This window comes from Trichechus manatus, unplaced genomic scaffold (assembly GCF_000243295.1).
Source record: "Trichechus manatus latirostris isolate Lorelei unplaced genomic scaffold, TriManLat1.0 scaffold00130, whole genome shotgun sequence".
Lineage (NCBI taxonomy): Eukaryota > Metazoa > Chordata > Mammalia > Sirenia > Trichechidae > Trichechus > Trichechus manatus.
In genome coordinates, this window is record NW_004444066.1 from 1,269,724 (window position 1) to 1,293,386 (window position 23,663).

At 43.8% G+C, this 23,663-nt stretch overlaps 1 protein-coding gene across 2 annotated transcripts in view; it reads left to right on the top strand.

The window, feature by feature from the left end:
* Positions 1 to 23,663, top strand: part of PDE6A (phosphodiesterase 6A) — a 103,578-nt gene that overhangs the window by 57,529 nt on the left and 22,386 nt on the right. For both annotated transcript variants that reach the window (XM_004384903.2, XM_004384904.2), the window contains 8 exons: positions 4,993 to 5,142; positions 5,602 to 5,745; positions 11,258 to 11,323; positions 11,518 to 11,664; positions 12,857 to 12,964; positions 21,054 to 21,163; positions 23,269 to 23,356; positions 23,510 to 23,610. In XM_004384903.2, the coding sequence (XP_004384960.1) occupies positions 4,993 to 5,142; positions 5,602 to 5,745; positions 11,258 to 11,323; positions 11,518 to 11,664; positions 12,857 to 12,964; positions 21,054 to 21,163; positions 23,269 to 23,356; positions 23,510 to 23,610 (914 nt within the window). The remainder of the gene's footprint in view (positions 1 to 4,992; positions 5,143 to 5,601; positions 5,746 to 11,257; positions 11,324 to 11,517; positions 11,665 to 12,856; positions 12,965 to 21,053; positions 21,164 to 23,268; positions 23,357 to 23,509; positions 23,611 to 23,663) is intronic.

Consider the following 23,663-nt stretch of genomic DNA (forward strand, 5'->3'; position numbering starts at 1 on the left):
TTGGGAGCTGCTTTTCACTGGTTCGGAGTGTCCAAGCAGAATCTCTGCTGCCGGGTCTCTCTCGATGTGGAAACTGTTTCCCGAGTGCGTGCACAGCACAGCTGTTTGCTTCACTGTGGACCGGTGTGGCTGCAGAGCTGCAGTTTTGCTGCCTCGGCTCTGGCACTCTTTGCTTCTTCCAAACCATCTCCCTCTCTCCTGCCCCGCGACTCAGTCCGATTCCTCAACTCTGCCTTGTTCAGGGCTCCTATATATTCATATAGAATCAAATCACTTGTTTTTCCAGGTCTTTGTTGTAAGAGGGATATAGGAAGCGTCTAACTACTCTGCCATCTTGGCCATGCCCCCCTAATTCAAGTCCTCTTTGCTTTTAGCAAGCAAGGTTGTGTCATCTGCATATCACATGTTGTTAATAAGTCTTCCTCCAATTCTGATGCTGCATTCTTCTTCATATAGTCCAGCTTCTGGGATTATTTGCTCAGCATACAGATTGAATAAGTGTGATGAAAGGATATAACCCTGATGCACACCTTTCCTGATTTTAAATCATGCAGTAGCCCCTTGTTCTGTTGGTCTATGTACAGTTCCTCATGAGCAAAATTAAGTGTTCTGGAAGTCCCATTCTTTGCAATGTTATCCATAATTTGTTATGATCCACACCGTTGAATGCTTTTGCATAGTCAACAAAACACAGGTAAACATCTTTCTGATATTCTCTGCTTTCAGCCAAGATCTGTCTGACATCAGTGATGATATCCCTCGTTCCATATCCTCTCCTGAATCTGGCTTGAATTTCTGGCAGTTCCCTGTCGATGTACTGCTACAACCCACGATATAGGCTTTCCTGCCCCCGACACTTCTTCACCCCCATTTAGCCTCCTCTGCTTCCTGCAGCCACAGTCTATTGGCTGAGAAGCACAGGCTTCCCCCCAGTGCCGCTTGGATTCCACCCACCCACACTGGCCAGCTCCCTGAGTGCCATTTATTGGCTGCTGGTGTTGCTTTTTTCCGCTTCTTTAGATTTCTTCCTTACCTCTCACCACCTCCCCCTCCTTTCTCTCAAATACCTGGCTCCATGTGCCATCTTTGCTTCTTCCTGAAAAGCTGTAAAACACCGCTCGACTGTGAAACTGCTTCCCAGCCTGTACCGCCATGCTGGTGGGACCCCCAGGGCTTTTTTGTTTGTTTGCTCTGATTTGTTCTGTTTTGATTTGTTTGTTTTCTTTTTCTTTTCTCGGCTTGGGAGCCCCTTCTAGCCAGGCAGTACCATGCAGCTTGGAAGCTAGTCCCTTACTCTGCGCAGATGCACAGGGACATCCCTGGGGACATTTCTTTTCTCTTGGTTTTTTCTTTTTTCTTTTTTTTGATTTTTTGTTTGTTTGTTTTTGGTTTTTTTTTTTTTTCATTTCTTTGTTTAGTTTTCTTCTCTCTCTTATTCCCTTTTTGTCTTTCTTCCTTTCCGGTTTCTCAATTTGTTCATTTTTTTCTTTTACCCTTTCTCTTTTTTCATTTTTGTTTTTCCCCATTTCTCAGTCTCTCATCTCTCCACTCCAATAGCAAGCTCGCTTAGCACTCTTTTTTGTTTGTGTGTATATTTTTGGCTACTGTTCCTCTCTCCTCTCTCTCATCTTTCCCATACCCATCTTAGCTCCACACATCACAATCTACCCCCTTCTTCCTGCCTACCTGCACCGTGCGCTGAACATCACACTCACAAGCAGCACAGGCACGGCCTACTGGAACCTGCCCTGCACTGATTCCCGGTCCACACTGTCAGCCCTGGTACGTGCCACAAAAAAACCTATCCCAGCAACACCCCTTCAGCTGGACCTGCCCTGCTCTACCATACCTGAGTAACTGACCTTGCCCATTGGAGAAGGAGTTGAAAAGTATCGTGCCCACAGATGAGCAAATAACAAAGAATGCACAGCCCGCTTGCTCAGACATAACCAAATAAAACAAAAAAGCAGGACAAAACAAACAAATCTACAATCAATAAGTGAGGAAAATAACCACTGAATGCCCCGAAGCTGGCAGACAATATCAAAACATTTACAAAAACAGGACAGGATGGTTCCAGTAGGCATCCAAAATAAAACACCAGATGACCTTCCAGTACAAGAAAAGGCACTAGACCTAACTGATATGGAATTCAAATCTCTAATATTCAGAATTATCCAAGAGTTGAAGCAAAACACAAACAAAAATGAGGAAAAAATAGACAAATTCATGGAAAAGGCAGACAAATTCATGGAAAATACAGACGAAAAAATGGAAGAATTCAAGAAAATAATACAGGAATAAAATGCTAAAATAAATTTACAACTAGAAATCATACGAAAACAACAATTAGAAATCCAAAAGATAAACAACAAGATTTCAGAAATGGACAGTGTCATAGAAGGGCTGAGGAGCAGGTTTGAAATGGTGGAAGATAGGATCAGAGAAACTGAAGAAAAACACTTGCATACAACTCTGTTTGAGGAAATATCAGAAGAAAGAATGAACAAACCCTGAGAATTATGTGGGATATAATCAAAAGCAAAAATCTGTGAGTGATTGGAGTTCCAGAATGGGGGAGAAAACAGAAAACACAGAGAGGATCACTGAAGAACTGCTGACAGAAAACTTCCCCAGTATCATGAAAGATGAAAACCTGGCCATCCAAGAAGCTCAACAAACCCCATATAGGATAGACCCCAAAAGAAAATCACCAAGGCATATCATAATCACACTCGCTAAAACCAAAGACAAATAAAGAATCCTGAGAGCAGCTTGAGAAAAACAAAAAGTCACATACAATGGAGAAACAATAAGACTAAGCTTGGATTATCTGGCAGAAACCATGCAGGCAAGAAGGCAATGGGATGACATATATAAAACCTTGAAAGAAAAAAATCATCAGCCAAGAATAATACATCCTGCAAAACTCTTCTTCAAATATCATGGTGAAATTAGGTCATTTCCAGATAAACAGAAATCAAGGGACTATGTAAAAACCAAACCAAACTTACGAGACTTATGAAAGGAAGTCCTTCAATCTGAGAACAAACAATATCAGACCACAGGCTGAATACAGGATGCAGGATTGTACTAGCCAGATACCAATCTAGGAAATGAACTCTTAAGGACTATGGAAAACCAAAAGAATTACAAAAGAGAACCAGAGAGGTTAATCTTTAAATGACAACAACATCAGAACAATAAAAGAAGGAATAAACTGTGTAGGTATAGAACCTTCTAATGGAGAGGAAGTCACGTGGTACCAACTAATAATAGACTGGTTTAAATGTAGGAAGATAAGGGTAAATTTCAAGGTAACCAAAAAGAAAGTTAACTTATCAAAATACAGAAGAAAAACAGAGTGTCAGTAAAAACAAAACCTACAAAAACAAAAGAAATGAAAAAATATCCACAAACAAAAGGAACTCAGCACAGGAGAGTAAAAGGAACAAAGAAAACATCAGCACCACAAAAAAAAAGCACTATAAAATGCAATCCCACTGCTAGGAATATATCCTGGAGAAATAAGAGCCATCACACTAATAGACATATGCACACCCATATTCATTGAAGCACTGTTCACAACGGCGAAGAGATGGATACAACCTAGATGCCCATCAACAGATGAATGGATAAATGAACTATGGTACATACACACAATGGAGTATTATACAAAGATAAAGAACCATGATGAATCTGTGAAGCATCTCATAACATGGATGAAACTGGAGGACATTATGCTGAGTGAAATAAGTCAATCACAAAAGGACAAATATTGTATGAGGCCTCTACTGTATAACTCATGTATAAGTTTACACACAAAAAGAAACAATCTTTGTTGGTTATGAGGGACGGGAGGGGTGGGGAGGGGAAATAAATAATAATAATTATAATCTCACTGCTTTAAGACTCTAGGAACATTAGAACTGGAGGACTCACCTACTCCAAGAAGCCTCCCTTGACCTGCTTCCCTCCTCTGGTTCCCACAGTACCATAAAGATAACTCACTTATAGAACTTCCCACACTACAGTGTAATTGCTTGTTTAATATCCTCCCCCGCTCCCCAGATTATGAGCAACCCACATACAAGGTCTGTGCCTCATTTGCTTTGGTTTCCCAGTGTTTAGCTCAGTTACTTGCACAATGTAGATGTTTGATAAATCAATGGGAAAAAAAGTCTAGAAATGTTCAAGTCTAGTTAGCCGTATTTTATAAATGATGAAAGTGAGGCTCAGAAAGATGGGAATGACTCACCAAGGCATCTTATAATTGACCAAGAACTTTCACCTGTAGCTCTTCATTTGTTCCATGAGGCATGTAGTCTTATTACTGTTTCCATCTAAAAACCATTGCCATCTAGTCAATTTTGACTCATAGCGACCCTATAGGATAGAGTAGAACTGCCCCATAGGGTTTCCAAGACTGAAATCTTTACAGAAGCAGCCTGCCATATCTTCTTCCTGTGGAGCAGCTGGAGGGTGTGAGCTGCGGACCTTTAGCAGCCAAGCGCTCAACCCCTGCTCCACCAGGGCTCCTTTCTGTTCCCATCTATAGATGATAAAATTGAGGCCCAAGGAGGTGAAATGACATGCCAAAAGTAATACAGAAAATCAGATCAAGAGGCAAAATGTGCAGGTTATTATCTAGTTGATTGATTCAAAGTTAGAAGAATCACTGACATTACCCTTTTAAGCCAGTCTCCTGCAGTTAGCTCTCATATCTGAAAGGGAAACACTACCTCCTTGGGTTGGTTCTGCTAATCATTATACTCCCATTATACTGGCTTAAACAACGCTAACCAGGCAGGCTATCTCCTCATGGCATTTGGTTGGTGACCAAAACCATGCAAAATCCAACAAGCTCTATCCTCTTGCTGCTTCCTCTCAGCCAAGCAGGTCTCTGCCAGGGTCATAATGCAACATGAAATCCATCATAGTTGCCTCTGCACCCTGGTACCCTGGAAATCTCACCTGGCTCTTCTCTTGTAGAAAGAGCCTCTGGATGAGTCTGGATGGGTGATTAAAAACGTCCTTTCTATGCCGATTGTGAACAAGAAGGAAGAAATTGTTGGGGTGGCCACATTTTATAATCGTAAAGATGGGAAACCCTTTGATGAAATGGACGAGACCCTCATGGAGGTATGGTCTGATAGGCGGTCTTGGGCTATTGGGATTCAGACTCAACTTGCTGCCAAGCTTGGCTTCCAGAGGTAGGGGTGGGGCCCTGTTGTGTTGCTGCCCTATCATGTGGAGGGGTGGGAAGCTCACCTTTCTGAGTTATCCTGAACTCAGCCTCACTGCCAATTTCTTCTCTCTCACTTCTGCACTGCTACGTGCTATCAGAGAAATCCACATTCCCTTTTTGTGAAGTTATTACTCATAAGAATGACACTTTGTGTGTGTAGTGTTTTATAATTTTTAAAGTGTGTTTGCATTCATAATTTTATCTTCACAATAACCCTGGGAAGTGAGCAACACACAACTTACCAAACCCATTTTATAGGTGAGAAAACTGAGGCTTAGAGAATGTTGCCCTATGTTATAGTCAGGGCCAAACCTGAGTGTTCTGTCTCCACTTTTTTCTTTCTTTATTTTCAGTCTTTGACTCAATTCCTGGGCTGGTCTGTCCTAAATCCTGACACCTATGAGTCAATGAACAAACTTGAAAACAGAAAGGACATTTTCCAGGACATGGTAAAATATCACGTGAAGTGTGACAATGAAGAAATCCAGAAAATCCTGGTGGGTAATTTTCTCTTCTTGTTTTTACTCTAGTAGAGACTGTGCCTTGGAAATGTGGATAGACTAAGTCTAGACTTGAAGCTCCATGAGGGCAGGGACTGGATGTGGGTTTACTCACAGTTATATCACTCCTGCCTAGCACAGGGATGCTCAGTCAAGTTGGATGGATGGATGGGTGTGTGTGTGCTAGACAGTGGTACAGAATGGCTACTCTGCATGGCCTAGGGACAGGAACAGATTACCCAATATGCAAGGTATGCACAGGCTTACTTGTGCTTACTTACTAATGTGTAGTGCACAATTTCACCTGTTTTTCACCACATCTTTGATGTGGTGAAACCCATGTGAAATTGTGCACTATAGATGTGTAAGTAAGCACAATTAAACCCATGTGTACCTTGCTTACTATAAGCCCATGCATATCTTGCTTACTAGTATAACCACCCTTGCCTGGGGAGTAATTGTCCCTTGTAGCAGGGTCACTTCAGTCTTGGGGCCAGAACTTGGCTTGAAAGCTCTAGAAACTCCATTTCTGACTCTGCTCAGGTCTGAGTTGGTGCTGGGGATGGGGTTATCCAACCACAGCATTTACTCTAAGAGGAACCTCTATCTGACAGAACAATGGACAATGGTCAGTGTTTTAGACTGGGTCCTCTAGAGTAGCAAAACCAGTTAAATATATGTATAGATATTTTATCTATATAAAGAGAGAGAGAGAGAGATTTATATCAAGGAAATGGCTCATGTGACTATAGAGGCTGGAAAGTCCCAAGTCCATGGGTCAGGCTGGAAGCTTCTCCTGACTTATGTAGCTGCAGGGGCTGGTGAACCCAAGATCGACAGGTAAGCTGCTAGCTCAAGTCCCAAGAACCAGAGGTCAGATGAACAGGAGCCAGCTGCAGGATCCAGAGCGAGCAAAAGCCCACGAGCTTTGTCAGAAAGTCCACATATATTAGGTGCAAGCCATACCCCCAAGGAAACTCCCTTTCAACTAATTGCCTGCTCATAGCAGATCTCATCATGGAGGTGATTACATTATATCAGATCTCATTATGGTGGTGATTACATCATTACATAGCTGCCAAACTACATCAAAACTGCCAAACCTCTGAGAATCATGGCCCAGCCAAGTTGACATACAACCTTAACCATCATAGTCAGTTTCTCAGAGCCTCTCTCCTGTGGGGCAGTTCACTTAGAAGATCCAATTAGACCAGAGAGGACTTTGGTGATCAAAGTAGTTCAGAGGGAATTAGATATTAGTTGGGAGCCCGTGTATAGATTCAACATCTGTACAGTTTACAAGGCAATTTCACACTCATGATCTTGTTTGATGCTCACATCAGCCCAGTAAAGTGGGCAGGATAAAGATTTCTATTCCCATTGTAGAAGTGAAGAAATAGAGACCCATTGTTGTTGTTGTTAGGTGTGACTCATAGCGACCTTACGCACTACAGAACGAAATACTGCCGGTCCTGCACCATGTTTACGATCATTGTTATGCTTGAGCCCATTGTTGCAGCCACTGTGTCAATCCATCTCGTTGAGGGTCTTCCTCTTTTTCACTGACCCTCTACTTTACCAAGCATGATGTCCTTCTCCAGGGACTGATTCCTTCCGACAACATTTCCAAAGTATGTAAGCCATAGTCTCAGCATCCTTGCTTCTAAGGAGCATTCTGATTATACTTCTTCCAAGATGGATTTGTTTGCTGTTTTGGCAGTCCATGGTATATTCAATACTCTTCGCCAACACCACAATTCAAAGGCGTCAATTCTTCTTCAGTCTTCCTTATTCATTGTCCAGCTTTCACATGCTCATGAGGCAATTGAAAATACCATGCCTTGGGTCAGGCACACCTTAGTCTTCAAGGTGACATCTTTGCTTTTCAACACTTTAAAGAGGTCTTTTGCGGCAGATTTTCCCAATACAATGCGTCTTCTGATTTCTCGACTGCTGCTTCCATGGGTGTTGATTGTGGATCCAAGTAAAATGAAATCCTTGACAACATCAGTCTTTTTTCCGTTTATCATGATGTTGCTTATTGGTCCAGTTGTGAGGATTTCTGTTTTCTTTACGTTGAGGTGTAATCCATACTGAAAGCTGTGGTCTTTGATCTTCATCAGTAAGTGCTTCAAATCCTCTTCACTTTCAGCAAGCAAGGTTGTGTCATCTGCATAACACAGGTTGTTAATGAGTCTTCCTCCAAACCTGATGCCCATTCTTCTTCATATAGTCCAGCTTCTGGGATTATTTTCTCAGCATACAGATTGAATAGGTATGGTAAAATGATACAACCCTGACTCACACCTTTCCTGATTTTAAATCATGCATTATCCCCTTGTTCTGTCTGAACAACTGCCTCTTGATCTATGTACAGTTCCTCATAAGCACAATTACGTGTTCTGGAATTCCCATTATTCACAACATTATCTATAATTTGTCATGGTCCACACAGTTGAATGCCTTTGCATAGTCAGTAAAACACAGGTAAACATCTTTCTGGTATTCTTTGCTTTCAGCCAGGATCCATCTGACATCAGCAATGATATCCCTGGTTCCACATCCTCTTCTGAATCCAGCCTGAATTTCTGGAAGTTCCCTCTTGATATACTGCTGCAGCTGCTTTTGAATGATCTTCAGCAAAATTTTACTTGCGTGTGATATTAATCATATTGTTTGATAATTTCTGCATTGAGTTGGATCACCTTTCTTGGGAATAGACATAAATATGGATTTCTTCCAGTTGGTTGGCCAGGTAGCTGCCTTCCAAATTTCTTGACATAGATGAGTGAGCACGTCCAGCGCTGCATCTGTTTGTTGAAACATCTCAACTGATATTCCGTCAATTCCTGGAGCCTTGTTTTTCACCAATGCCTTCAGTGCAGCTTGGACTTCTTCCTTCAATACCATCAGTTCCTGATCATATGCTACCTCTTTAAATGGTTGAACGTTGACCAATTCTTTTTAGTATAATGACTCTGTGTATTCCCTGATCTTCTTTTTATGCTTCCTGTGTCGTTTAATATTTTCCGCATAGAATCCTTCACTATTGCAACTTGAGGCTTGAATTTTTTCTTCAGTTCTTTCAGCTTGAGAAATGCTGAACGTTTTCTTCCCTTTTGGTTTTCTATCTCCAGCTCTTTGCACATGTCATTATAATACTTTACTTTGTCTTCTTGAGCCGCCCTTTGAAATCTTCTGTTCAGTTCTTTTACTTCATCATTTCTTCCTTTTGCTTTAGCTACTCGAGATTCAAGAGCAAGTTTCAGAGTCTCTTCTGACATCTATTTTGGTCTTTTCTTTCTTTTCTGTCTTTTTAATGACCTCTTGTTTTCTTCATGCATGATGTCCTTGATGTCATTCCTCGATCGTCTGGTCTTCAGTTATTAATGTTTAATGCATCAAATCTATTCTTGAGTTGGTCTCTAAATTCAGGTGGGATATACTCGAGGTCGTACTTTGGCTCTTGTGGACTTGTTCTAATTTTCTTCAGTTTCAGCTTGAACTTGCATATGAACAATTGATGGTCTGTTTCATAGTTGGCCCCTGGCCTTGTTCTGACTGTTGATATTGAGCTTTTCAATCGTCTCTTTCCACAGATACAGTCAATTTGATTCCTGTATATTCCATCTGGTGAGGTCCATGTGTATAGTTGCCGTTTATGTTGGTGAAAAAAGGTATTTGCAATGAAGAAGTCGTTGGTCTTGCAAAATTCCATCATGCAATCTCTGGCATATCACCAAGGCCAGATTTTCCAACTACTGATCCTTCTTCTTTGTTTCTACCTTTCATATTCCAATCACCAGTAATTATCAATGCATCCTGACTGCATGTTCGATCAATTTCAGACTGCAGAAGCTGGTAAAAATCTTCAATTTCTTCATTTTTGGCCTTAGTGGTTGGTGCATAAATTTGAGTAATAGTTGTATTAACTGGTCGTCCTTGTAGGCATACGGATATTATCCTATCACTGACAGCATTGTACTTCAGGATAGATCTTGAAATGTTCTTTTTGACAATGAATGCAATGCCATTCCTCTTCAAGTTGTCATTCCCAGCATAGTAGACCATATGATTGTCCAATTCAAAATGGCCAATACCAGTCCATTTCAGCTCACTAATGCCTAGGATATCGATGTTTATGCATTCCATTTCATTGAGACCCATAAGAGGGAAGTAAACGGCCCCCAAATCACCTAGCTGGTGGATAGGTCTCACTTAACCTTTATCAGGATAATCAGAAAATTCTCTGTCACTCTTACGATTGGATTGCCTGAGGAGGTGATGAACACCCCATCATGAGAGGTATCCAAGTCTTATCAGGGGTGGAAAATTAGACTAGATACCTTCAAAAGTATATGAGAAGCAGTGATTCATCATTTCTGGGATTTGGGTCTCAAAGAGACCAAGATTCCAGAAGTGAAATGAGTTAACCACGTGGCATTGCGTGTGATGTCCTGCTAAGCTCTCAAGACCTTGGTCTATAGGTCTTACAAGTTGAAACAACACAGGCCAGTGTCTTCAGAGACCTTTTCTTAAGCTGGGAAGATATCACACCAAATGATTATTTCACCCCAATAATTAGTAAATTCAGAGAAGACATTCAGTTTGGATGAATTGCCTCACGGTTTGCTTGACTAGGCCCATAATTCAGCCAAATGATGAATGTGTGGCCCCCATGGAGGCACAGCCTCAGTGGACCAGGTAAAAGGGAACAGATTTTGCTCTGAGACATGAAATCAGAAAGAAGTGACTGGATCCAGTTTCCACCATCCCACGTGGGGAAATAGTATCAGAAAGAGAAGGAACTTGCCCCAAGTAACAAAGCAAGTGAGAGGAAGAGCCAGGGCCATGCCCAAGATCTCCTGACTCCTAGTCAGTAATAACCATAAAAATATCTACAACAACATAATTTTAAGGTGCCCTAGTGGCGCAGTGGTTAAAGCGATCAACTGCTAACCAAAATGTCAGCAGTTCAAAACCACCAGCAGCTCCGCAGGAAGAAGATGTGGCAGTCTGCTTCCGTAGAGATTTACAACCTTGGAAACCCTATGGGGTCGCTATGAGTCGGAACTGACTCGATGGTAGTGGTTTTTTTTTTTTTTGGCTACTGTGTGTTAAGCACTGTGCTAAGTGGTTTGTATACATTATTAACTTAGTAGCATACATAACAAGTTATATTGTACAATCTAATTTTAATCCACCAGTTAAGTACTTTTATTACCCCCATCTCACAAATGAGAAAACTGAGGACCAGAGGCATTAATTAACACTGCTAGTAAATGGTGGAGCTTGCATTTGGATGCAGGTCTCCATGGCTCCAAGCCCACGCATGACCTTCCTTGTCAATGAATGTTGAATGGCAGCCTCTCTGAGTTGGTGGGTCTGGTGCAAGGACCCTGGAGGAAGGACAAAATTGAAATGGAGAAGTGGAGACATATTTAGGCTTTCGATGCAGTAACCTTTTTTTTTTTTTTCCTTTCCCCTCCGCTATTTTGAACCCTGGCAGAAAACTAGAGAGGTGTATGGAAAGGAGCCGTGGGATTGTGAGGAAGAGGAGCTGTCTGAGATCCTGGTGAGCTGACACCATGTATAACAACTGCAGGGCGCTCCTGGGCATGCCTGGCCCTCTGCAAAGCATGTCTGTTCTACTCTGCTCTGGCCCTCTCAGCAGACCCGATATGGGGGCAGGGCTGGGTAAGCAGGGGAGAGACCCAGGAACACTTCACATCCCCTAATGCCTTGCTTGACTCTCTGTTCCTTACACAGCAAGGAGAGCTGCCAGATGTTGAGAAATATGAAATTAATAAATTCCACTTCAGCGACTTGCCCTTAACAGAACTGGAGCTGGTGAAATGTGGGATACAGATGTATTATGAGCTGAAAGTGGTGGATAAATTTCACATTCCACAGGAGGTGAGGTCAAAACCAACATTTTCAAGTTTCCTCTTTCTTTATGGCTTTTTTTTTTTTAACTCAATCTTTATCTTAAAAAGAGTGGACCCTCAGCTTTTAGAATTTAAAGCATTAGTCATGTTGCATATGCGAGTCATTTATCTGAAAAGAGACACACTCAGTTCCTCTGATCTGGGGCGACTCGAGGCCAGTGCCCAGAGCAATGGGCTTCCCATAGTGGGTGCTAAGGGACCGAGTTCTGAAGGCCTTGAATAGATGCAATGGAAACAAGTGCCTTGGTGGCAGAGTGGTTAAGCTCTTGGCTGCTAACCAAAAGGCTGGCAGTTTGAATCCACCAGTTGCTCCTTGGAAACCCTGTTGGGCAGTTCTACTCTGTTCTCTAGGGCCAACTATTAGTTGGAATCAGCTCAATGGCAATGAGTTTGGGTTTTTTTGGTTATAGTCAAACAAGAGTGGAGACGTGGGTTAAATCAATTTAAACGAATCTCTGCAATGATTCTTTACTAATGTGGGCTGTGAATCTGAGGGTGGGGATGGGGGTGTGCGGGACTTCCCAGACTTGTTTGATTAAAGCAGTGGTTCTCAAAAACGTTGCCCAAGACCATGTCAGCACCACCTGAGAATGTATCAGAAATGCAACTTGTCTCTCTTTCTCGTGCACACGCACTCCCAGCTCCACAGAATCAGAAACCGTGATCAACAAGTCCTCCAGGTGATTCTGAAGCACACTCAAGTTTGAGAACCACTAAATTAAAGAACCCTTTTGTTCCCACCCACCTGGTTAAAGCACCTGTTACTTCTCTCAAGGACACTAGCTCTGTGGAGCACAATTTGGTAATTGCTGATAAAGCTCAGTGGGTGGAATAGGTGGAATGACTCATGTCTACTTTGTTTCATAACAACGTCCATTTTCATAGTACTTGTTGTTGTTAACTGTTAGGAGCCTTTGAGGTTATCTGCCCTGCAAGGTTATCTAGACTGCAAGCTTTATGGGAGCAGATTGCCAGGGTGGCTGGGTGAGTTCAAACCGCCAACCTTTCAGTTGGCAGTCAAATGCTCAGCTGTTGCGCCGCTTAGCATGCACAGCATTATTGCATCTATTCCTGGTTCCCACCTTCTGGTCCAAAGACAGGATTGGAGGACCTCAACCAGGAGGGGGTGTGCCTCCTCACTGCCCTGCATGTGTTCACAGGCCCTGGTGCGGTTCATGTACTCATTGAGCAAGGGCTACCGCAGGATCACCTACCACAACTGGCGCCATGGCTTCAACGTGGGACAGACCATGTTCTCCTTGCTGGTGGTACAGTGGGGCTGGCGGGGCTGGCGGGGCTGCATTGCCTGGGGCTCCTGCCACACCAGAGGACCCTGCACAGACGACTCCATGTGGCAGCGGCTGCGGCAGCATTGTTCTCCTTTCTCAATTTTTTGCTTCTTAAAATTATACAAAATATAGTACATGCTTAGCGTGAAAGAATTAAAAGACTAGAGAAGTCTATAAAATAAAAAAGTGAAATGAAGCTGCAATGCATCGCTAACCCCAGTTCCATGGCATAACCCCTTCCAAATTTTTTTCTAGGAGCATAGAGATATTTTGCACTCATGCAGTTTATTTTGTTTATAACCAATGGAATGATATTATGTAATCTGCCTTTTTCATTTGAAAATATATCAATCACATTCTTCCATAATATATTTTTATGGCTGCATGGTATCCTGTTGTTTAAACATACCATACTTTTTACCCAGCCCCCTATTGTGAGAAATGGAGGTTGTTTCCAATCACTCACTATTACAAACGGTGCTACAATGCATGTCATCGGAATGGATGGACATAACTTTGTGTATTTGTATTAGTATTTTTGACTCAGATGACCTGGAGCCCTTTAGTTTTTCACTTAAAAGTGTTTCCCCATCCAGATTATGATGCAAATACCAGCCCTTGCCCAGGCTCCTCAGGCTCAGTCCTTCCCCTTCCAGGCTGGAATGAACAGGGCAGAGTAGGAATTAGGGCCCAGAGGCAAGAATTCTGGTCAGGCCACCACAGAACAAGACACTGTTTAGACTCCACTGATTTCTTAGGGTCACAGTTATATCACCTCTCCAGAGCTCTTCCTCATGCTTCCCTCCTACAAGGAGAAGAGAAGAGTTAAGTATCTGAAGAAGTCCCAGGGAAAGATTCCTCTAGGCTCTGCTCAAACCAGTAAACCAGATTTGGAAGGTTTGCTTTACCAGTCCAGCCGTGCTAAAAAACTCTCCAAACCCTGAAACCTGGCAGCTGCAAGTTTCTCAGGAATCAGCTAGTCCAACCAACACCCTCTACCCTCAGTGTGCAGATTGGGATACCGAGGCCCAGAGGGGGATGGGACCAGCTAAGGTCACTCAGGAGGAGGGTGACCACTGTCTTTGTTTGCCTGAGACTGCCTCAGTTTTAGCACTGAAAATCCTACATCCCAGGAAACTCCTCAGTCTCGGGCAAACCTTTGGTCATTCTGGAGCTGGGGGTAGAGCCAAGATCAGACCCACGTTTCTAATCTCTGGGCCCTCCCCCTCACACCTGCCATCTCAGCCCTGTTTCCAGCCTCCACATGTTACTGCAATTGCGTGGATTGGAGCCACTGAAATAGCCAGTTCTGAGACAGAGGTGAGGTGAGCGGCAAGAGTTTTATTATATATCGATATATATATAGACTCCTCCAAAAACCTGCCTCCCTGAATTGGGGGCCAGCTGGAGGCTTTATAGGGACAGGATCATGAGTCTTAAGAATTTGTGGAATGCTAGTTCCTCCTTGAGGTGGTCATGGTGGTCACATCCCAGACAAGCTGACCTTCCTACTGGCATTCCTTATGGTTGCCCGACACCATCCTGGTTTCTGGTCATAAGACAGGCACTTTGCTCAGTCTTTCATTCCTAGATTATTATCACTTGTTTTCCACCCTGGAGGGACACTGGTTAATCTTAAACTTTTTATAAAGACTGGAACAGGATGAAAAAGAAAGATCACGAGACAATGTGGAAAGAAAAGATCATGAGACAATGCAGGGGTTAGCAACGGGGAGTAATAATAGTCAGCTGGACCTATGCAGCCTCTTCCAATCCCCCCTTTTATTGGAAGTTTCTCAATCTTGGGAAACAGGGTGTTGCATCTCTTCTGACTACTTCCTGCTGGTAGGGGTGTCGGCTGGGGTGAGAAAACTCCTGGTATTGATTAGGGGCTGTAGACTGGGGGTAAGTTAGAGTGGAAGTTGGCTGCATCTTGGTGAATTAGATGACAAGCATCCCCAGAGCCTGGAAAAGGGGTGTCCCGACTTACCAGGGTAAAAATTTATCCAGCCTTAAGAGTATTTGTAGTTCCTTTTGCCAACATTCTCATAAAACAGGGAACACAAAAACAAACTAGAATAATCACTATTCCTAAGGTTCCTTTTTTCGGGCTCTTCCGAGACCCACTTAACTGGACCTACTGGAGTTAAGGATGATACTACACAGGGGAGGCTTAACGTGTCTCCGACCTGTAGAGTTAGAGTTCCCCTGGCTCGTAGGGCCACCGGAATTTTTCCCATCCACACTTCCTGGAGAAGTAAAACAAAAGAGAGGGTTAGAATCATTATTCTGTGAGTTTCTTAAACTTGTATTTCAGATCTCAAATTGGAGTGCAGGAATATGGCCGTTCTTTGACTTCTCCTTCGGGTGGAGCCGCTTTCACCCTCGAATGATGCACCCATGCAGCTGCTCCTGCCAATTTCAAAGATGAGTGGGTGGTCAGGAGAACTTCAAAAGGTCCTTCCCACTTAGGGGTCAGCTGATCTTCGGGGTGCTGGTTTCTCCAGGTTTTCAGTAGGACCCGATCTCCCAGCTAGAACCTACGAAGGGGAATGTCAGAAGGAATAGACAAATGGGAAGAAGCATATTGATTAACAGTGTTTATGATGGCTCCCAGAGAGTGGACCCAGTCTCTTTTCTCCACCTCAGTCATTACTGAGGTAGGGAAAGTTGACTTTTTCAGGAATGGTCTCCCATATATTAATTCATAAGGGCTTAATTTGAGCCTGCTTTGAGGGGCTACCCAGATTCTGAGCAGGCCAATGGGCAAAACTTGTATCCAAGTGGAGTTTGTCTCCTGGCAAAGTTTCTCCAAGGTCTTCTTCAAAGTATGATTCATCTTTTCAGTTTTTACGGTTGATTGTGGTCTCCAAGCTGAGTGTAACTCCAATTTATATCTAAAGCCTTACTGACTTCTTGTATAATTGTTGCCATAAAAGCTTCCCCATTATCACTTTGGACTGAGATTGGTAGACTGAAATGAGGTATGATTTCTTTGGGTAACACCTTGGTCACTTCTTGGGCTTGTTCAGTTCGACAAGGGAAAGCCTCTACCAACCCTGAGTAGGTGTCCATGAAAACCAGCAGATACCTAAAATTCCCAGGAGTCCAGGGCATCACTGTGAAATCCACTTGCCAGTATTCTCCCATGTTTGTTACCTGGTGTTGGACTCCTGGTTCCATTGGGTGGGGCACAGTATTCGAGTTGTTTCTTGCACATAGGAGACACCTCTTTGTAACATCCCAGATGGTTTTTAGGAGATTCGGCCCAGTGACCACCTGTTGGATCCACTCGAGACTGGTGTCTCTCCCGTAGTGAGTCCCTTCATGTAGAGCTGATACTATACCATATACTTGGGCCTCTGGTAACAGTACTTTCCCTTCAGAGTTCATCAGCCATTTAGAATGAGAGGTGAGGTGCTAGCCTCATTCTTTAGCCGTATCCAGGCCCTGGGTGGTGTAGATGGGTGTGGGAAGGTTGCAGGGTCCAGATGAGGGATCAAGGCCATCTCTGCTCCCATTTTCCATCTCATCTCATTGCAGCCTTCTTTGCTTCTGCATCCGCTTTTCGGTTCTCTATTGTCTCAGGATATTGTCCCTTCTGATGTCCAGGACAATATACCACTGCCACCTGAAGGGGATCATTAACTGCCCTCAGGAGTTCCAGGATTTCTGGTACATGTTTTATTTCTTTGTTGGCAGATGTCAGGAGTTCCCTCTCTTTCCACAAAGCACTGTGTGAGTGAAGGACCAGATGGGCATATTTACTGTCAGTATACACAGTCTTCTTGCTCCTAGTCGTGGGGCTCGCCCAAGGGCTATGAGTTCAGTCTTTTGAGCCAAAGTGCTGGCAGGAAGTGGAGCTGCCTCTAAGACCTCAGTTTGTGTTACCACTGCATATCGTTGCCTTGTGATGTCCTTCATATAGAAAACTACTGCCATCTGTATACATTTTTATTTATGGGTCAATCAAAGGGACACCCGAGAGATCTGGTCTGCTAGAATAAACTGCTTCAATTATCTCCAAGCAATCATGTATAGGACAATATTCCAAGATGGGCAGTAGGGTGGCGGGATTAAGGGAAGAGACGGCCTTTAAGGTTATGTTCGGATTATCTAGCAGGATTACCTGATATCTTTCCATTGGTCCTGCCATGAGCCAAAACCCCTCCTTTTGTTCTAAGAGGGGTAGGACAGTATGTGGTGTATTGATCATTACCTTTTGTCCAAAGGTGAATTTTTCAGCTTCTTGCAACAGGTCTCATGTCACGGCCACCGCTTGAAGATGGGGGGCCATCCCTGGGCCACACTGTCCAACTGTTTGGAAAAATAGGCCACTGGCCATCTGGCTGGTTCCGAGGTTTGAGTTAGTACCCCCACAGCAATTCCCTGTCTTTCATGTACAAACAATTCAAAAGGTTTTTGAAGGTCGGTCAATCCTAGTGCTTAATTTTCTCAAAAGCTTGTTGGCATTCTTTGGTCCAGAGTAAAGGCTCTTTTTCTTCCCCTTTTAGGGCCTCATATAGGGGTTTCACCCTGGTATCCAAAATTCAGCCCTGAGTTGCCTCCTAGAGGTGGGAGGAGCTATCTGCCTGATAGCTTCTTGCCAATCCTGGAGGAGACCCCGTGGCCCCTGTGATATTTGAAATCCCAGATATTTTACTTGTTGTTGGGATATCTGGGCCTTTTATTGGACACTCGATACCCACACTCAGCCAAGTGGTTTAAAACCAATATGGTATTTTGGTCAGAGTCTTCTTTAGTCTCACTCACCGCTAGGATGTCATCCACATATTGTAAGATGAGACCTCTCTCTAGCATCAATGCCCTCAAGTCTTTGTCTACTATCTCTCCAAAAATGGTGGGGGAATTTTTGAATCCCTGGACCAGAACCTTCCATGTGAGATGCCTCTTAGTCCCAGCTTAATATCAGTCCATTCAAAGGCAAATAGAGGCTGAGACTCGGTGCAGAGGAATGCAAAAGAAGGCATCTTTCAAATCCAACCCTGAAAACCAAGCACATTGGCTAGGTATAGTAACCAAGAGAGTATATGGGTTGGGCACAACTGGATGAATATCCTCTTCTATTTGGTTGATTTTCCTTAGGTCTTGAACAAACTGATACTCCCTTGTCCTTGGTTTCAACACCAGTAGGATAAGGGTGTTATATGCAGATCGGCAAAATTTTAAAAGTCCCATTTCTATATATTGGTACCCCAATGGTGCAGTTCTTTCCAAGGCCTCTTTATGGAGGGGATATTGCCTTTTTTTATAATAGGCACTCTGGGTTTCAAGGTTATTTTAACTGGTGCGGCTGACTTGCCTCAGCCAGGCCTTTCTGATGCCCAGACCTCTGGATTCACCTTTTGTTGAATATGGAAATGAATGCCACTATTTTTTCTTGCAACAGTGCCGCCTGCAAGGCACATCCGTTTTCAGGCGGGATCTCTACCAGTGTTCAGAATGGTTCGAAAGTGATTTGGGTCCCCAGTTTCAACAGGAGGTTCCTCCACAGAAGGGGGACCGGGCATTCTGGCATATAAAGGAACTCATGATGCAACAATTTCTTTCCAATTTCACAATTTACTGGATGGAGAAAAGGTCAGGTGGCAAGCTTCCCTGAGATCCCCACCACTGGAGCAGTGTGCAGACTAAGGGGAGATTCAGCAGTGTTCAAAACTGAAAAAGTGGATCCCATATCCAGAATAAAATCAACAGTGCACCGTCCCACCTTTAGGGTCACCCAAGGCTCACAGTGGGAGATAGTGAAGGTTCCAGCCCTGGGCCCTGTAGTTCTGAATCTCCTCCCTGTGGGGTCCCCTCCTGATAGGCTTGGAGGGTAGTGAGTCATGGATGTCTTTCACTGACTTCTTGACATTCTTGTTTCCAGTGTCCATGTCTTTTACAGTAAGCACACTAATCAGGTCCCAGGAGTGGTCTCATCCTACGCCCTGGGACTGTCCTTCTCGTGGCCTCTTGCTTTTCCCTCGGACCTAGAGGGGCTAGGGCAGCTGCCAGCAAGGCTGCTTTTTGCTTCATTCTTTGCTTTTCCTTTTGCTCCGCCACCTGATCTCTATTGTTGAAGACTTTAAAAGCAATTTTGAGTAGTTGCCCTATAGGCATCCTGAGCCCTCCCTCTAGCTTTTGCAACTTCTTCCGAATATTGGGAGTGCTTTGGAAAATGAAAGTCATGTTTAGAAGCCGGGAATAGTGAGGGTCCTCGGGATTTATATCGGTGTATTGGTGGAATGCATCTGACACTCTCTCTGAGAAAGTGGACAGGTCTTCCTTTTCCCCTTGAATGACTTCCCTAACTTTTTGTAAGCTTTTGGGCTTAGGCGCCCCATTCCTCAGTCCAGTAATCAAACAATCCCTGTATAGTTGACGTCTATTCTCCCCCTCCTCTCGGTTATGATCCCAACCCAGGTCTCTTGTTGGAATGACCTTTATCCCTGAAGGTCAGGTTAAAGGGTTCAGATTATGGAGCCTATCAGCCTCTTTTCGAGCCTGTTCTAACACCATGCGGTGCTCCTCTGAAGTCAATAAAGTATTTAAAAGGGCCTGTATGTGTGCCCAAGTGGGACGGTGAGTAGAGAAGATAGAGAGTCCTTCTTTTCTGAGCACAATGGTGATTTATTATACGGTCCACCTGGAAATCCACCTCCTCTCTAGTTATACTCAATTTGGTCAAAATTCCCTGAATTTCTAGTCTGGGTCCCCAACTCCTTGGAGGCGTTTTTCTAGAATAATTTGTGCATGATGGACCTCTTCTGATGATGAAACCAGTTGTCAGAACTAAAAAACCGGAACCAAAAAAAAATTCACGAATTTCGTGACAGGTTTTATATAGGTAAGGGTTAACACAATGACGATACTAGAACACTGGGACTTCACAGGGACAAGTACACATAAATAATAGTAAACAAACACCTAGCATGATGTCACCTCAACCTCTCAGACACTCTTTGAGGAAATCAAGCACTACATACTACACACAAACAAACCCTGAAAGAGTGATGGAGGTGATCTCAGCAGCCTCACCCTCTCAGACAGCCCCTCTGGGCGACAGAGGTGATCTTGGCAACCTCAACCTCCCAGACAATCCCAGAAGCATTCACACACCCTGAAACCAAGACTCTAGAGTCACCACGAGTCCTTTCTTGAGATCCTACTCATGGGATTGGTCATCTGAGGCACCGTCCACCTCAAAAACCAAGGGCTCAGGTCCCGCTCTGGAAACCTCGGGCCTGCCCTATCCATCCCGGCCCTGCATGCAACAGGGAGAGGAGTCATGGACTCACCTTGGGATCCCTCCTATGCAGGTCTTGCTTTCTTTCACCCAACTTTTCTGGTGTGGTTGAGGACTGGCAGTGCTGTGGCAGACCCAGGTCTGGCTGACAGTCTCCCCAGAGGTAAATGAAACCTCTCGTAGCTGCTTGTCAGGAGAACTGTCCATCAGTCCCAGGCCCCACCCCAGGGCCGCCGCATCTCAAGTGGCTGGACTCCCCATACGGGCCACCAAATTTGTTACCACAATTGCATGGATTGGTGCCTCCTGCCGCAATAGCCAATTCTGAGACAGGGTGAGGTGAGCAGCAAGAGTTTTGTTATATATCGATATATAGGAGACAGAGGGGAATAGCTTCCTCCAAAAACCTGTCTCCCCAAACTGGGGGCTGGCTGGAGGCTTTATAGGGACAGGATCATGAGTCTTAAGAATTTGTGGAATGTTAGTTCCTCCTTGAGGAGGAAGTTCACCCTCCTACTGGCATTCCTGAAGGTTGCCTCATGCCATCCTGGTTTCTGGTCACAAGACAGGGGCTTTGTTCAGTCTTTCATTCCTAGGTTATTATCAATTGTTTTCCACCCCGGAGGGACATTGGTTAGTCTTAAACTTTTTATAAAGACTGCAACAGGAAGAAAAAGAAAGATCATGAGACAATGTGGAAAGAAAAGATCATGAGACAATGCAGGGGTTGGCAATGGGGGAATAATAATAGTGAGCCGATCATATGCAGCCTCTTCCACACACAAAAGGAATGACTTGTACCTCTGATTGTCTTTCTAGACGGGAAAGCTGAAGCGGTATTTCACAGACCTGGAGGCTTTGGCCATGGTCACTGCTGCCTTCTGCCACGATGTTGACCACAGAGGCACCAACAACCTCTACCAGATGAAGTGAGCCAGCCCTCGTTGCCCCCACTCAACCCCACCCAGGGATTTACTACCTAGGTCTGAAAGGCCTCCAGACAGACCTCAATGGCCAAGAGACAGTCCCACTGTCCACAGCTTCCCACTTCCTCCTGCCCTCGAGATCCAAGTCCACTCCTATGGGAGACAGAATAATGGGTCCCAAAGATGTTCATGTCCTAATCCTGGCAGCTGGGAATATGTTATTTTACAATCTAAAGGGTATTTGCAGATATTATTACATTAATGATCTTGAGATAGGGGGATGATCCTGGATTATCCAGGTGGGCTTGATATAGTCACAAGGGTCCTTAAATAAGGGAGCAGTAGGTCAAAGAGGAGAGAAGATGCTATGCTGCTGGCTTTGAGGATGGAGGAAGCCAGGAGGAAGTAGTCAGGGCCAAGGAATGTAGGCAACCTCTGGAAGCTGGAAAAGGCTAGAAAATGGATTTTCCCCTAGAGCCTCCAGAAGGAATGCAACCCTGTGGACCTATTTTAGACTTCTGACCTCCAGAGCTTTAAAAGGATAAATTTGTGTTGTTTTAAGTCATTAAATTTGTGATATTTTGTTATTGTGGCAACAGGAAACTAATATAACTTCCTCACTCTCTCTTTCCCTGACCTGCCTCCTGAACTACTTTGAGCCAAGATATTAGTAAACAATAATGGTTCATTCATGAACCAGGTATTTCTAATGCTCCTAATAAGTATGTAGCAGGCCCTATGCAAAGCAGAGGAGGCACCATAGTGAGCAAAACAAACACAGTGTCACAGAACTTACACTTCAGACAGCCTCTGAAGCATGTTGTAGGGTAAAAACATCACAAAGTTTAGTAAAGCAAAAAGAAAGTTTTATCCGGCATATATGCAAAAGGGCAAAAGTGGGAAGTAGACAAGCATGCTGCCAGAGCTAATGTCTGCCCAATCCAAGGAACATTACAGAATCATCAGTATATATTAACATCACAAACAGGTAAAATCCTTGAAAGCGTCACCTTTTCACCAATTGGCTAAAAACTGCTAGATCAACGTGATTTTACATTTTGAATCATCTTTCTTAGTAATCACTGGTACAGGTTTCAGTAATGACAGTCAGGAGGGTCTTCATTGATCCAACAAATTTTCTATTCACTAAATGCTAATAGAAAAAGATAAGAGTGGAAACTCTTTTGTGTTCTATTTGATTGGTTTATGTGAAAGGTTCCCTAAAAGATATTTTCCAAGGTTGTCCTAGCTATTGTCTTTATATCTCAGGGCTCAGTTGATGTGTCCTTATGAGTCCTTGTGAGTCCAGCTCCAGCTAGATCACGTTCTCTGTGCTCGAGAACAGGGAATAATGACTCCAATATTATTTCCTAAATCAAGCACAATCCTTGAACCATGCTCTCGTTGGATCCTCATGACCACTTGTAGGCTAGGCAGAGCAGGGACTATGTTATCCCCATATTACAGATGAGGAAACTGAGGCTCTGTCCAGGGACCACAGTCTGTAAGTGGTTAACCAGCACTGGAACTCATGCTTATCTGAGTCTTCTCAATTCTTCCTTGCTCCTCTGAGTCTAGAGATTGTGTTTAAATTTTACATTGCGGGAGTCTAAATGCCAAGCATAGTGTTTGGCGCATAGTAGGTACTCAACAAATACTTATTGAATAAATAAATGAATAAACACACTGCTTGTGAAACTCAGGTATGGAGGATTGGTGGTTTGATGACCTCTAAAGCATGGCCCAGTGCCAGTGTCCCTGGATGGCTTCAGGGAATCCATAAATCTCTGAAATTACATGTGGCATTGTGTGTGTTTGTGCCTTTTTTCTGGGAATAAGGGTCCACACTATTTAACAGATTTTCTATAGAGTTCATGACCCAAAACAGGTTCAGAATCACTTGTGGAGAAAGCCAAAGACTGAGAGCCAATAGACCTGATGTGTAGTTCTAATGTTTCCACTGCTTCATTGTGTGACCCTGTGCAGGTCCCTCTCATTTCTGTATTTCAGCTTCTCTGCCTACAAAATTGAGAGGCAGAAGGACTAGATAAGGTCTTTAATGTCCATCTTGACCATTCTGTGCTGGTCTCTTTCCCTTTCTCCTGCAGATCCCAGAACCCACTGGCCAAGCTCCATGGCTCCTCCATCTTGGAAAGGCACCACTTGGAGTTTGGCAAAACATTGCTGAGAGATGAGGTAGGATGGCCTTGGGCCTGGGTGGGAGCCCCCATCTCACAAGGAGCCTGGGTGTGCCCAGGCAGTGCTCCACCGTCATCTGGGGCGACCAGTAGTTGGGTGACTTTCCTGCCAGCATCCCTTCTCACATCTCTTCTCTGGGTTTCTCTTTAGAGCCTAAATATCTTTCAAAACCTCAACCGTAGGCAACATGAACATGCAATCCATATGATGGACATTGCGATCATAGCCACGGACCTCGCCCTCTATTTCAAGTTGGTATTTCTTCTTATTTTAATAATAACAATAATAACCACAGTTCCAGGTG